Source organism: Anopheles bellator, chromosome 1 (assembly GCF_943735745.2).
Source record: "Anopheles bellator chromosome 1, idAnoBellAS_SP24_06.2, whole genome shotgun sequence".
Taxonomy (NCBI): Eukaryota; Metazoa; Arthropoda; class Insecta; order Diptera; family Culicidae; genus Anopheles; species Anopheles bellator.
The window spans coordinates 20,116,693-20,132,897 of NC_071285.1; the positions used below are offsets into that span (position 1 = coordinate 20,116,693).

Genomic DNA, 16,205 nt, shown 5'->3' on the forward strand with positions numbered 1-16,205 from the left:
AAGCAAGATATTATCGAGTATCTTCGTATATCGTGACGAGAGATGCGTACACTCTGGTGGTGGGTGGTGGCCAAATGAACGACTTCGTTCTCTCTCTCTTTCTTTCTCTCCGTCACACTATAGCTGCTTCTCCCTCTTACACAACGGATTGTGGATTCATCGCCCCCTTTTGAGTTCGGGTGTTCGGGTGTTCGGGTCGCTCAGTAGTCGGCTTCTCGGCCGAAGTGAGCAGTCAATTGAGTGCGCGATGGTGGAAGTGCCCTAAACCGCCCGCCACCCACCAGAAGGGGCCAGAGCCGTGTGTTGCATCCGGAAGCTGGCGGTGGTGGCGGCGACGGCTCTGGATAGGGTAGTTCCTCCTCCAGTTGGGTAGTTCATCTTACGCCTTTCACCGTGCCGGACACGGCGCCGCTGCGCTAGTCGCGCGTCGAGGAATTCTCGTGTGCATTTCGACATGTAGAGACACCCCGCGCGTCACACAGAGTGTCAGGAGACGGTCCGCGACGCTTCAAAACACTAGTTCTCGGAGCTCCCAACTCCTCCTACACGGTCTCTAGCGTGGTGTTTACGTGTGCTTATGCTAATTCTCGAACCCTTGAGCGTAGTTTGCGGTTGTTGCGGTGCGAGCATAATTGGTGACAACGAAAAAAAAAAAACAGCATAACATGCCATATCCCGATTAAGACCCCCGATAACACTCTGATTGTAGTGTACATTGTGTGTGGGTTTCATTGTGGGCATTGTTCAGTGACAACCCCGAGGCCCGACCTCTAGTTTAGTGTGTGATACTTTTTTTTTATTGATAGTACTCGTGTAAATATTTCGATCGTATGTGGAGAATTCGTAAAGGATCTTTTAAAATAAGTGACTAAAATCGCGATTCATTTTTACATACTTCAAAGTTCCAGTTCCAGTCGTGTGCCAGTATGAATCTGTTTGATACTAGGACCCCTTTTAACCTAACACACACTCCGGTTTGCTATGCTCTGACCTCCATCAGTGCTGCAGTCGTGTGTCGTTGTCCTGGGGTCATAGGCAGAGAGAGTGTAGCGCGTAGACCAACGTAGGAGACGTACACTTCCTTTTACAGATTTGACACGTTCGAGAACGATGGCTCCGCGAGAAAGAGCAAAGCAGGAGACGACGTGTACTACTGGGGGACAGAACTTTGTTCAAAAGCATTCCATGTGTAGCCTAATTGGAAGTTATCGACCTCGGGGCGACCACGACGACGACGGTGGTGGTGGTTTGTAGTTGAAAGTGTAACTTTTTACTACGCCAAGCTCCACGAGTTCTCTCGGTGAAGCGGAGCCCTTTCTATGGAATATTGGATGGATTGTTGCAGATTTGCTAGATCTGGTTTTAAAGGATTACAAAGCGCTCCGTTTAGTTCGCCTGCCTGGTTGTTATGATTAACTCAAACCATATAGATAAAAAAAAGATGTAGTCAACATAATAGAGGCATATCCCGACATAGGGTTATGCCACTTTATCTCTCTGACCTGGACTGACAAAAAATGGTATGTCACCGAAATGTCCGACGTCCGATTGAAAGCTCCATAAACGGGCTGGGTGATAAAAAAAGAGAAACTAAAAAGTAGGAAAAGATGATCAATGCCCTCATCGTGGCCACAGGATGGAATCGGCGTGCCAATTGCAAACCAGAAACAACCCTCAGACCGGAGCGGAAAAATGTCATATCCGCGGACGTCCAGTTGCGATGAATGCCAGAAATTTGTTTCCACTGTGCGCTCGGCGCGGGGCGACCAATGAAGGAAACGCAACAGTAATTTCCAGGTGTAATGAAAAGTGTTGCTGTTTTTCTTTCCGCTTTCCTGCCAAGCTACGGCAGGTCTTCAACACTGCACCAAGCGGGTGGTAGTTCAGATAGGGGGGGGCTAGAGCACGTCTAAATCAACCTGTTATTGCGCCGCCCCCTGTCTCTCTACACACTTTCTGTCGCCGTCTTTCTCCGGCAAACAGTGGGGCAGCAGTGCCAAACGTCTTCGGGGTCCACACATAGGCGGCCGCGGGCGGTACGTTGTTGGTGGTGTGCGCACGTGAAAACTATGGTTTCAAGTGATCCCCACGCGAACCCGCAAGAGTTGCATTAGGAAGACAGAAACTAACACTGCGCGCGAGGAGTTGCCAGTCCACTCGAAAGCGCCCAGAAAAGGGAAACAATACTTACCGGTGGCCAAACAAAACAAAAGCAGCCGACAACAACACGGTAACAAAGAAAACAAAGTAAAACGCGGCCAAAAAAGACAAAATCAAACGACAAGACCAGCAGACAGTGAACAGTGAAAAGAAGGCGAAAGTATATGGACAGATCGCGGGCGCGCAAAGTAAAAATAGTGAAAAGAGAGAGATACACTGTACGTGGTACCACCAACACCACCACCGTCGCCGTCACCGTCAATGGCTGGTTTGACAGTATTTACGCTGTTGCGTGATTGTCTCTCTCCCGGGTTTTGGGGCGCGCGCGCCCGAGGACGACGCCACGAACGGCGGCGGGCACCCCGCGCACCGCGGGCGTTCGCGGCCTTATTTCAATTTTGCAATGTTTGGCTTGATTTCGTAAATTTAGCGACGCGCCGCACTCTGGGGATTGGAATCGGTATCTTCGTCGAAAACAGTTCATATTATGCTCACGTTACTGTGCCGCGTGTGTGGAGACGATTGCAGCCAGTCCTTTTTTACGTTATGTTAACCATACGCCATTGGGGCAGAGTGAGAGGTTTGAAGTTTCATGAATGTTCTACAACGCCTGGACACACTGCCAGAGAGAACGCTGGACTGGACAGAAGGCCTCCGGTGGGGCCCAAAAGTTGAACGGCACAAGGAGTGGAGCGTGCAGCCCGCCCCAGACTTTCTGCTGCTGCTGCTGCTGCTGATGGCCAGCAACAAATAGTAGGCACTAGTTGACGCTAAGCAGTGATCATCGGGAAGTGTAGTGATCGGGGCGCACGATCTGTGGAATGTGTGTGCTGTGCAGACGCTTGGTTAGTCGATCGGTCGGTATCGGAAGCGCAGACCTATCAAACTGAGGAGCCGAGGAGAGGCCCCCGCTAGTACGACGTGCGCGCTCCAACCGCTGGGTGGAATAAAGCAAACAACATTATGTTGATTTGTTACAATTTTTATTCTATAAATACTAATCTTCGTTCCGGGCACGCAGCCGTGTAGAGGGTACACCGTAGTTTCGTTTGTATGTGTGTTCTACTATGCTATGAACCCCAGGTCGCCGCTGTGGCCGAGTGTTTGTGGGGAACAAGGAAGGTGTAGTGATGAAGTGAAAGTGGAACAAGACAACAGTAGCAGTAGCCGATTTTAAAAACGCTCGCAACGCCACAGTCCGGCCAGTTACTGTGAGAGGACGCGCTACCAGCAGAGATCGAAAAATATAGCGCTCCCACTATCCGTAGTACAGTTTGTTGGAGCTTCCTCCACGACGGCGACGAGTGTGTGGAAAGAAAGTAGCGTCCACTCTCGTACTCAGCTCCATAACCGTCCGGCACACGGCCGGCAACAAGGAAGGAAAATTTGGTCTCCGAAAAGCAACCGTAGCAACGCTCCCCGTTATTAATGAACGTTTGGGTAAATATCGTTTTAATTGCTTGTTGCTATTTAAAAACGTGATTTTCCCCCCCTTCTGTTCATCTCTCTCGCTCTCTCTCGGGCATCACTCTGCTTGCTGTCCAGGGGGTGGTGGTGGTCAGAGTCGGGCGAACAACGGGGGTGATCGGAAAAGCGGCCTGATGGAAGCGGCCGTTGGACAGAGAAAGAACAGACGTGTGTTCCCGTTGTTTGGTAGTTCAGTTCGGTTCTTTAACTGTACTAGAGTCATGTGTCGTAGAAGCTGAGGTCCTAACAAATTTAACATTTTCATAACATCGAATACCGTGAGTCCACCGGCGATCGTCTCAAGCACTCAGTAGACGTAACGCGACTCATCTGTCGTAATACGTACCTTACGTACTAATCGCTTACGACATCCCCGACTCGCTCTAAGCTTCCCTGGAACGCACCGGTTATAGGCTTCTCGCATACCGATGCTCATCTCGGCATCACTTCTCAGGTCCGCTTCGCTGGTGTCTCGAGTCAAGGTGTGCTTAAGCGACTCAGTTAGCTAGTTGGCTCTGTTTTCCGTATTCCGATAGGCGGCTTAGGCATAAAGATTAGTGTGACAGATGAAGTTTGGGTCCCAGACACAGCAGAGTCTGTGATTACCACATGGGATGGGCGATTCTGGGTACTGTTGGAAATGCCTTGTCCAATTTTGTAGTAAATTAAACCACCAACGAATGTGTCAGGTTCCCAATACAAAACATTAAAAAGTCGCATTGGGAGGATCGTAGGGAGAGATTGGATCCGAGAAACTCGATAACCACCGACGCCAATAACACCACGAAACGATCTGCCGATAGCGACATCTGGCAGGAAACCGTCAGAAATCAACCAGGAATTAGTGTCGAGAACTAGACCTTCTAAACGCTGTCACAACTGCCTTCACGCTCAAACGCTTCTCCAAACACGCACCTATAAAAGCTCCATAGGCTTTCGGGGGTCTGGTTTCAAACAAACTCACAGAGCTTGCCGAGGGCACCGTGGAATCGATTTTCTGGCGATTTTTACACAAACCACCCGCCAATGCTAGTCGCTAGGTAACGCGCGGCTACGACCCGGTGGCTGCCCGTATTTGTTTGGTGAGGTTTTTGGGTGAGCTTGGGGCCAGACCACCACTACACTGTCTGACAAATGATCGAATCGCGTGATGGGCCCATAAAATTGAGTAGTGTTTTTGCAAATGAGTGCATTTAACTTCTGATCGCACGGACGGGCAAGGATTGGCAAGGACGGTTGTGGATGCCCGTATAAGTGACGACACTCTTTTGCCTAGTAGAGTTTCGCCACCAGATGATTCCGCCGCATATATATGCTGTGTAGCCCAATACTGGAGAGACACCCGGAAATTGCATTATCCTCCCGATGCCGGGAAAAGCAATTCTGTTAATTGCGACTCTAGTGCGTTTGCTCTCATTGTTGGAAATGCATTCTCCGCGACTGTTGAATGTATCGTCCTTCTTCGAAATTTCAGACACCCTCTTTGATCTGCCAGATTCGCACCAAATGTACGTTCCTGGTACTCGGGACTTCAAAGCCGCAATTCATAGACACCAATTCCCCAGCCAGCCGTCTCGCGATTTGTGCGAAGGAGTTGCGACTTCCGAAAGTGTGCCTCACTCACAGCGCTAGATGAAGTAGACAGAGCGTAGTTTGACGTTTACTTTCAATAACAATCTCGCGGCTGGCCGGCAACGGTACTGCGTTGTGTGGTAAATGTCTCCTTTGCTTATCTCTGCCGCGCTCCGGCTCGGGTTCTGTTAGCGTGCGCTCTGATCTGACGCTTTGATTGAGGTATGTCACACTACATATAGCGCTCCAAAGGGGCAGTCGGGGTGGAGCGGGGCATTCGTGGAGTGATCGACGCGTTTTATGGTGATCGTCATTGAAAAAGCCCCCGTCGGGTATTGATGTGTTCCACATGGCCACATTCCATCGAGAAAGATTGGAAGAAGTGAGCGTCTGTATGATGCGCTAAGCTTACGCCTCTTAGAAGCTGAATTTTAAAATCCAAACAATATTAATTTGCTCGCTGCGACTTCTAGGGGTGTGATCTACGTTTAATAAAAACTTCGCACTGAACTCTCAGTCAGCCATTACTGGCGTCCAGTATTTCATAGAATTCCAACGGTTTCGGTTTCGCACAAACGAGATGTGCGCTTATGAGGCTCAGGCATTACGGATGAAATAGTTAGTAGCAGTCCGCATGTTTTTGGTGGGTTAACGCGAAAGGGGCATGCATGTGTTTCCCGCGCTCTCTAGCTGTGTGATATCACCCTGGACAGCACCCACTAGAGGTTTTACGGCCCCGGAATGTAAGTGTGGTCGCACTACTGTGGCTGTGTGTTACGTGGTGTCTGTTTACATTACAGTGTACCGTTCGTGAAGCTGCTGCCCACGGGTTGCCGTCTTCCGCCCCAGCCCGGTCTCCATATTGAAAGGGGTTCTCGCATGAGCGAAGAATCCGTTGTTCCTGGCAACGTCCAAAGAAATACGCTGATGATAGCTGTTCAATGTGTGAGTCTTTCATCTGCGCTCGGCCGAGTTGTTGTTTAGTAAACGACTTTAATTCATCTCGCATGGTATACTACCAGAGAGGGGGTAAAATGCCTGGTGATATAGATTATTCTCGATCTGCTTAGTGAAGGGTTCGATTTTTGATTCTCTTTTTAATTCTACGTATTCGGCACTCCGTTAGACTGAAAGTACGGGGTTCATCCATTTCGTAGTTTCGTAATCACAGGGCTGGCTTTTTACTGTTTTTGAATAGCAGGTCTAAAATTATGAGACAGGTTTTTTAAAGAAATGAAATGTTGATGAAATTGAAAAGAAAAATTATGTTTCATTCAAAGTATTCCGATCGATGAAAATGAATGATCGATTGGAAGAGGGCAATCGATCTGATCTGTGTTAACGGTTTCTCCAGGTTTTAGGAGCTTGTGGCACATCGCACCTTTCTGATCTCTTCAGACAGACAGCATTGTATTTTTGTTGAATCGTTCTGGGTTGGTAGTCGAAGTTGATGGTTTTCCCGGACTGACCCATGATTTTTTGTTTCTTAGAATTCTCAAAATGAATCCACTCTCTGCCCCCAGGCATGATCTGATAGGGAAATAAAACGCAAACGAGAGAATAACAAAAACGTGTTAAAATTATTTGAACTTAGTACTAAAGTGGGGATTCGAAAACGCCAACTTTGCCATCTAAATTGTCTGCTGTAACGAGGCACGTTTTTCACTTGGCGACTGAGGAAACAAGTAAAATTGTCGCATCTGGAGCACTGAAAACCATCAGTCGATTGATGAGAGGTTGTTATATCCAGAAAAACGGTGATTATATGGTTCGTATTATGGGTTGGGGCGGCATCGTAGAACCATATTTTTTTCGCAAACGACGAGGACTACTACCGGGAGGACCACTTTCGTCAATTCCGAGCGATACCGAAAGATGATAATAAATTTCTTTTTGGCCTGTAAATGAAGATATGGACTTAGAAGATATTCATCATGTTGATGCGATTTGACACCGTTGGACTTATTTCTTATGAGGCTACACAAAAGATCGTGTTTATGTTGGCCAACCTGCAACTTTGAAGCATTTAAAAAAAATTTTTAAGTACCTTATTGAAAATAATCAAAAAAAAGCCTTGTATATTTGATTAAATTATCTTTAGTCATAAAGAGTCCTAAATGATGCAGATTGTGGTGTATTTCATTTCGGGCCTTTGAAAGATGGGATTGAAACATAGGATGTTCATGCTCGTCGGGAACCATTCTGCGAATTTGCAATGACTGATGTTTTACTGTTTTTTTTTTCTCTCTCCCATGCCTTGTAGCAACAAAAATTCCTCAAGCGACCCGCCGACGACATCGACTCCGCCTCCGATTCGTATGAGCCACCGGTGAAGCTGCAGCACAACGGGTCCGAGAATCTCACCAAATTCTCCGTCGAGATCGTACAGCAGCTGGAGTTTACGACGTCGGCCGCCAACTCGCAACCGCAGCAGATCAGCACGAACGTCACGGTCAAGGCCCTGACCAATGCGTCCGTCAAGAGCGAGGGATCAACCGGAGGCCCGGGCGGTATCGGAGGAACCGGAGGCGGTGGCGGTAATGGTATGCCGGGTCAGCAGCAACAGCAGCAGCAGCAGCAGCAACAACAACCGAACAGCAATCCAACGCCCTCCCCGCACATGCACGACCTCGGCAACATTGTCGATTTCAAGCAGGAGCCGGAGAATGAGTTCGCCGACCTGTCGGCCGCTCTGGAGAAGGATGCGGCGGCCAACGGGCACTTCCCGGGCCTGTCCGACTTCATCGGGGACGATACGAACGATGAAAACGACACATTCAAGGATCTCATCTCGGATCTCTCCGACTTTCATTCCGATTTTCTCGACTTTGAGGAGAAACCGCAGCCGCCAATGCAACAGCAGCAGCAGCAGCAGCAGCAGCCACAAGCGCAACAACAACAGCAACAGCCATCACAGCAACATGCGCAGATGCAACATCAGCAGCAGCACCAGCAGCAACAGCAGCACCAGCAGCACCAGCAGCACCAGCAGCACCAGCAGCATCAGCAGCATCAGCATCAACAGCATCAACAGCATATGCAGCCTCAGCAGCAAGCCCAGCAGCAGCAGCATCAGCATCATATGCAACAACAACCACCCCACCATCCACTGCAGCATCAGCAGATGCACCATCAGCAGCACTCGCAGCAGCAACATGCGCAGCAAGCGCAACAGCAACATCCGTCGCACCCGGGGCCCGGCTCTCAAATACCACCGAACATGCAGCAACACCATCGACCCCTATCGCAGCAGCAACAGCTTCAGCAACACCTGCAACAACAGTTGCAACAGCACCAACAGATCGAAGTGAAGCAGGAGAACTGCATCAAACAGGAGCATCCGAGCCCGGGGCTACTGGACAATATGGGCATCAAGCGTGCCGGTTCTTTAACCCCGCAACAGCAACAGCAGCAGCAACAGTACGGCAATGCATTTGGTGGTGATGGAATGAGTGGCCCGGGCGGTGGACCGATCGCCAAGCAGCGAGCGGGTGCCGGCGGGTATGGCACCGCGCAGGCCAACGGTCCCATGTCGGAACTGTCGCCCGCCGCCCAAACCCTGAAACACATGGCGGAACAGCACCAGCACAAGAACGCGCTCAACATGGGCTTCCCGCGAGGTGGTCCGCAGGGCGGCGGCCCAGGCCAAGGTCAACAGCGCCCCCCGTACGGCGGCGAGTTCGGTCAGTTTGCGGGCAACGAGTTTATGAACCCAGCCCTGGCCGGATCCGGTGGCCCGGGAGGCAATGCTGGTCCACTAGGGGGTCCAGCGGGTGCGGTGGGCCCAGGAGTAGGACCCGGCGCGGGTACGGGTGGCCCCGGTGGCCAGTTCCACAAGGGTGCCGTGCCACCGTTCCCGGGTGCCGACCTGATCAAACAGGAACTCTTTGCATCGCAACAGGATTACGATCTCAAACCCGCGCTCAACCGACTGCAACCGCCGATGGGCCCGACCGGCGCCGGTGGACCGAAGATGGGCCCGGTAGGGGGCTTCGTGAAGACGCCGAATCCCCAACAGCAACAACAACAGCAATCCTCGCAGCAACAGCAGCAGCAGCAATACTCACCGTACGGTTCGCCTGGCGGCCTACCGAACCATGGCGGAAGTCCTGGGCCAGGCTTTATGCCTGGGGGTCGCAGCGGCGGCCCAGGTCCTGGAGCGAACCAGGGTCCGAACGGGGGCATCGGTGGTGGTGCAGGCTCTGGTGGCGTTCCCGGTGGCGGTCCTGGTGGTGGCGGCGGTGGAGGTCCTGGTGGCGGCGGTGGGCCGAATGCGACCGGCGGCCCTGCCGGTAACGGTGGACCCAATGGCGGCGGTGGCGGCGGCGGTATGCCTCCGCGGGGAGCTGGTGGAGGTGGCAATGGGCCAATGCCGGGCGGACCGAACTCGACGATGCTGCAGATGAAGCAAACGCAACAGTTGCACATTAGTCAGCAGGGTCCGGGTGGTCATGGCATTCAGGTAAGGCTCCTCTATACATGTTTGCATGCATACTTTACTTACACTACTTTGATTTTTATGATACAATTTCGATCTATAAGAACCTGTCAAACAGAAAACGTTCAGTGACGTCACGATTCACGGATCTTCTGAGTGCTTCGGACTTAGTACTTACTTGTTACCGCTGTTGAGTACCCAGAACATATATAGGGTAGTCCATCTAGCGTTTGGAGTTGACTTGACTTAAAACGTCAAACTTCATTCTGGGAATTGTAAATATTTAGTAAAAACTTTGACATTTATAAAGTAGGACGCCATATGCTTGCAGAAAATTGCGAAATATTAAAAACTCATTTCCCAAGTGGTGAATCTTCAACTCAGATTGTACGAAATTAAAAAAAGATCATTTCCTCCACTAGTTAGGTCTAGACATATGAAACCGGATTTTGTAAACAGATGGCTCTAGCTGTCAATTTGGTCCTTCTAATAATTCAATTTTTGACACATTACCATGTTTTGACACAAGGTAAATGATTTAATTTCGAATAAACTGCTTGCAGCTTATCTTTGCAGAAGTTACAAAATTGCATCAAATGCTTGTCGAAGTTTGTTTTTAGGATCTTCTAGCTTGGCGCGAAGATCGAAAATTTCTACGGCATAAAAAAAAATGGCGAGTTTCGATTTACTATAAACAAAGAGCGTCGGAAGACTCCAAGAGAAGTTCGAGGACGCTAAACTACAAGAGCTTTTGAACGAAAATGACACGTAAAGGCAACTACAATTCGAGCATCAACTAAATGTGTCGCAATATGCCATATTCCTTCGTTTGAAGGAATAGGGGAAAGATCCAGAAGATTTGAACTGAACAACTGACAGCAGGAAAACCGAAAACCCGAAATGCAAAATTCTGCTCGCCAGTTAAAAAAGGAAGTCATTTCCCCATCAAATCGAGATTGGGTATGGAAAGTGGATTCATTTTGACTCTAAAAGAAAAAATCGTGCACACGTCGTGCAAGAGAAGCCAATGCACCACCACAACGAGTGACTTTGGTTTGGTGCGGATTTCAGTCTGGCGGCCCAGAATCGGCCCATTTTTCATGCAATATGAAGTTGGAGCCGCTGAAATGTTAGCTGATTGGTTTTTCGGCGAGCTTGAAGCTTAAAATGGACGACATTTTGGTTTTAACAGGACGGCGCTGCGTGCCATACAGCGACAGCCAGAACCGATATTTTGTGCAAGGAATCTTCGGTCGTCAAACACTGGATAGACTCCACCCTATAGTTGGACTCTCTGAACTATTGCTACCCCGAAGTAACCGTATGTATGTGTTGGACGTGAACCGTGAACCGTGTTGACACGTGCTGGCGATCGTGGATATAGCGAGCTGTGCTGTTGCTGTTGTGAACACCTCGAGAATGGCGTGTATTACACAGGCAGCAAGGCAAGCGTTTGAAATAGACCTTATAATGAGTTTATTTGTCACTCAAGCGCTCCGCAAGCGCCTATTGTTTCTTCACTGGCGCTGCGCTGTGCTAGTCCACAGCGTTTTAAGCGTTTTGTTTACGCTACTCTCTTGCACACCAATCTCTCTGTGGCGTGCACACGAAACCTTGAAGTCCTTCGGCGACTGCAGCGTTGCAACCGTGTGCCTCGAAGTCTCGACAGCCGACGGCGTCCGTCTTTGCCGGCGTGAAGTGTGACATACGCAGGCGGCGGCACGTCACAATCGGGAAGTCGTGGCGTCTCTCTTACGTCTCTCAGTACTGCTGGGGGCCCCAGTCCTCCCGGGCGTTGGGCTGCTACTGAGTGCACACTAATGTGCACTTGCAAAAGCGCGAGTTACTCGCCGCCGGATCACAGCCCCTGCACGCTAATTTGCATTAATTATTCCAGAAACAAATCAATCCAATCGACCGTCGTCGACGGCCGCGCTCTCGGACACTAGACCTCTGGTAGTGGTAGCTGTGTAGCTCCGTGTGCTGCGTTAGTTGGCTGGCGGAACTTCTACAGCGCTCCCCGGACGGTCTGTTGTTGTTTGTGCGTTCAGCGAAATTCAGGCCGACTCAGAAGCGCATCGGGTCTGTGTTGTTTTTTGTACTCTCGCACTGCACAGTTCTGCACGTGTACCGCTCAGATGCTGCTGACGAAATCTTACGTATTGACTTACTCGGAAACTCGGTCTGATGGCGCGTGTGCATGTGGTAATGTGGCAGATGAATGCCCCGGGCGCTTGGCTGAGTTTGATCGTTTCCGAAGAACGAACGGCTGCATATCTTATTTGTGAAAGTCATTCTCCGACGGTTTACATCTGCTTCACACTGACGATTAGATCATTAGTTGGAACGCTATCCCTTTTTGTACGTTGCAGCAAGTATCCTCAGCTAGTATTCATCTCAGCTAGCTTTTCTGTATTTGCCGGATGTTCTAGAATAACTTGTGTTGTAATAGGCAATTCTTGGTAATTTCGATTAGTAAGGCTAGTCCACGGTTAGCGAATACTGATAGCTTATAGGCTTGAGTGTTGCATACTTAATATGGATGTTAATTACGTCAAATCATTTCAGTCATCGTGTTATTTGATACGGAAATTCAACGATTTTTTTTTGTAATATCCCGACCTACTGAACTAGCGGAGAAACTCCATTTGAAATCTACAAATATGTTGCGTTCCAGTCTGAAGGACTCTTCGCCTCCAATTACTACAGTAAAGAGATGGGTTACTGAATTTAAACGTTGTCGTACAAGCGTTAAATACTATCCGCGTCAAGGACCTCCAAAACCAGTAACAACACCTGAAACCGTAGGAAAAATACATTCGAAAATCGTCGATTGACTGAAAGAGGTTTAGTAGAGTGTGTTGATATTTAGGGGCTCAAAACTTATTGAACAACCCCGAATCTCGAGGTGTGATGATCCTCCCCAATCGACCAAAACCACTCCACTGGCGCTCATACTAACAAATAACGCAAACTTTCGCAGGAATTATGCTTTGCGAAAAACAAACCGGGGGACAACCTGCTGTAAATTGTCGTTGGGGCTTAGGTGGATCGAAAAATTTGCAAACGAAACGAAATTTTCAGACGAGGCGAAAGCTGCGCCTGGTGTGAGCCCCAATCCGATCCATTCCGTTTGGCGATTGGGTTTTTGGCACATTTGTGCAGATAATCCCTAGTGGAGAGCGGCGCGTACGAAGGAACTTCCATCTGGCTGTCCCTTTCGCTCGGGGTTTTTCTATCGCTTCTCCACCCGAGACTGGCTGGATATTTCGACTTCGAAGCTCACGGTTCCTTGTGCGAACGGGTCGTGCTGCTCCTCGAGCCACAGATTGTCGAGGGCGCACGGCACCATAAATCGCAAAACTGATCATGTTTCCGGGAGAGTTTAATGGGTTTTGCGAGACCCTTATATTTCATGTTTATTACCAGCAGAAATACCGCTCTACTCTCCTTGCGCAGCTTCTCCTCTGCGTGTGGTCGTGCACGACGCGCGATGTGTAGGCATTCGCAGCCAGCCACCAATACTGCGCAAGGGTTTGACTGTGGCTTGATGGCCTGGTTTGGTGCACTTGTTCTTCACCTAGTGCTGCTGGTACGGCACACTCTCTACCACACTCACGGCGAAAGCAGAGACGACACGATGGGCGATATCATCATGACACTGGTAATGACTATAACGATGGCTATGCTGATGACGCTAATGATGTTACGAATGCCACCGGCGCGATGATGACGGTGGTTTTGATACTTTTCGCCCTCGCCCGAGCGGCTTGGTCTGTGGCAAGACGTGTGAGTTGTTGGTATCGATCCTTTTTTTGCAATTCGTTGGATTAAAAAAGATTAACTACCGAAATCGCGTGTGTAATTAGCTAGTGAAAATACGAACATTCCGAACGTTCCGTTTATGGATTTCGTTTGCCATTGAAAACAATCCTAGGTAGTATTTTAATTCGTTTCCTTACCCGTACAGTTAACTAACCTAAATTACGATCATGTGACGGCGGGAACACTTCAGAGATGATGGCACACAGAACAAACGTTCGGTCTGTGAGTAGTGATTTCATACTGCGGTATGCGAAGGTCACAAAGCTCTGGGATTAATCTTTCTTGCCTTGTAATGACTCTTGTGTCACTCGTAAGGTGCATGTTCATTGAAGCAGACACACACTGGCCTCGCTGTCGTCCACGTCCACGATACACTGTGTGCGAAAGAGAATCATACGAGTTGCGTGAGGTAATAGGAAACCCCCTGTCAGTCTGTTTTAACTTTCGGTGAGTTGATGGTACGTTAAGTTATACGTTTAAGTTGAGATCTGTTGAAAGCAAGCCGTAGCCATTTGGTTAGGTATATAATAGGAAAACGGCCGCTCACTTTAAGCGGCACCATGCGCCTCCATTGGAATTTGAAAGACTAAAATCAAAGGTAGGACAATGTTTTTTATTATCATTAAAAATGGGCACTTCTTCTAGCGATATGATTTGCATTGATTATTTGCACTGCCATCATTAAAAATGGGTACTTCTTCTAGCGATATGATTTGCATTGATTATTTGCACTGCCATCCTCTGAAGGATACGTTTTTTTTCGAATTGAAAGTTTGGTTTTTTTCTGTAGAAAAACCTTGTATTTTTTCAAGATTCAAGAAAGATAAGAAAAAAGTTTCAGAATGTGGGTTTGTAAGTAAACCCCAATAGGAAATGCTCCTCGTATCCCGAGAATTCGGAGGCCCGAAAACCCGAAGATTCACTGCGTGAGAATATTTTAACGACTGTGTAGCGCATGTTGTGTACCAAGAAGTGTGCGGGAGTTGTTGTTACTTTGGAAATTCCAATTTCTCTGGAATGAGACGATTGAAGCTTGGACGTCTCACAGTCTGAAAAATGGAGCATAATTTTATAGCTTCACTTCGGTCGGGTTTTTCTTTTGTACACCAATTCATTTAGTGTTCCGTCTACAATTGTTGGAAGGCTTATTTTACCTTTCAACATCGAACAAAGAAGAATTCGAACCACTCTTTTTTCCCATTTTATGAAAAATAAAAAGAACTAAACAAAGGACTTAATCAACATGTATCGCTGAACTTCATCGCGGTACGTTGCGAAAATATAGATTTCATTAGATGAAAAGCACTCTCCGGTCACGTTATGGTCACGTGGCAGATAGAGTGGAATTCATGGATGACATGGAGTTTTTGCCTTTGCTGTTTCGGTGCAAAATCGTCGTATCCTCTGTGCCTCTTCAGCTCGCTGTGTGCCGGTTTTTGCACCGTTTGTTCTAAGCTATCTCGTTGCGTTAGCTCAATCGCCATAAGAACACGAATATTTCGTTTCTTAGAGAAGGTGGGTCTTCCAGCTTACTACCAATTGCGAAAGAGTTTTCTTATGTGATTTCCCATCTGAGGGACATCGTTTCGAAACGAAAATCATATTTCTTTTTTGTAAGAAGCTTTACTTACGAACCCACTTGTTCTTCGTATTGAGCAATCGGAACTCATCGATTGAAGTTCTCTGGCCTGTTCGCCGTGTCATAAAATTGTATTGTCATCAGCTAAGTTTGAAATAGAAAGCAAATAGAAACGAAAGTAAACAACAGCACGATTGTGATGCCAAGCAGCAACAGCAGCAGCAGCAGCTTGGCAGATAAATCGATATTTACTAACTCATGCAGCAACATTATCAGAACCGAGTGCGGGGCGACCGGCAAGTCCGTGAATTCGGAGCTCGTGTAACAGCGGTGGCGGTATTTTGGGGAAAAGGTCGAGAAGGAAGTTGATGTTGAGCTACTTTTTTGCACTCTACCGAAACAGATGCGATATAAATCATTCTTTATCGAACGCGTAAAGGTTATTCGTTGACGTGCGTTGGTGACATTTTTTGCACGGAGATCGACAAAATTTAACGTAAATTGGATCAATTGCTTGCTTGGTTCTTCCTTATCGTTTCTACATAGAAAATATTTATTTACTTTTGGCCCACCACTAAATGTAAATGGGTTATGTATTTACATCAAACTACATCATCATGAAGCTGGTGATGAAAATGATTATCCAGATTCGGCCTATAACTAGTTTGGTAAATGAGCTATGAAAATTAATGTTATCTTTTGTCCCGTTTTCGGTCCATACTACACGCAATATTGCTAGTTAAAGTTAGTATTAGCGCAACGAGAGTATATAATACAATTAATTAGGAGTGATTAATGTGTCCTTTTCATACGCCCGAGGTGTGGATGTTATGGCGTTGAGTGTTATGACAGCTTGTGTCCTACACAAATTTGTTGCCTCCCTGTGTTGATGAAAACATGGGCCTTGCTCTGGTTGCTCGTTAGCCCACATTCGTTCGCCCGCAAAATATGAAGCAAGTGGGTAGCTTCATGATTTGACCAGGATTTGTTCTTTAAAGCAAGTGGTTTATCGTTTCAAAGGAGCTCAGAAGAAGCAGGGATAAAATTGTCAATCAATCTTTCGGCTTTTAGTACTTCCTGGTATTGGTTTCTAATAGGAAGATTTGCAAACAAGTGTTGTCGCGAAGCGACTTACAGAAACTTTTCGATGTTTTTTACAACCCG

General features: G+C 48.0%; 1 protein-coding gene across 1 annotated transcript in view; it reads left to right on the plus strand.

The window, feature by feature from the left end:
- LOC131216248 (neurogenic protein mastermind) overlaps positions 1 to 16,205 on the plus strand; it is a 67,833-nt gene that overhangs the window by 34,480 nt on the left and 17,148 nt on the right. The window contains exon 2 of the mRNA XM_058210688.1: positions 7,463 to 9,661. Within this exon, the coding sequence (XP_058066671.1) occupies positions 7,463 to 9,661 (2,199 nt within the window). The remainder of the gene's footprint in view (positions 1 to 7,462; positions 9,662 to 16,205) is intronic.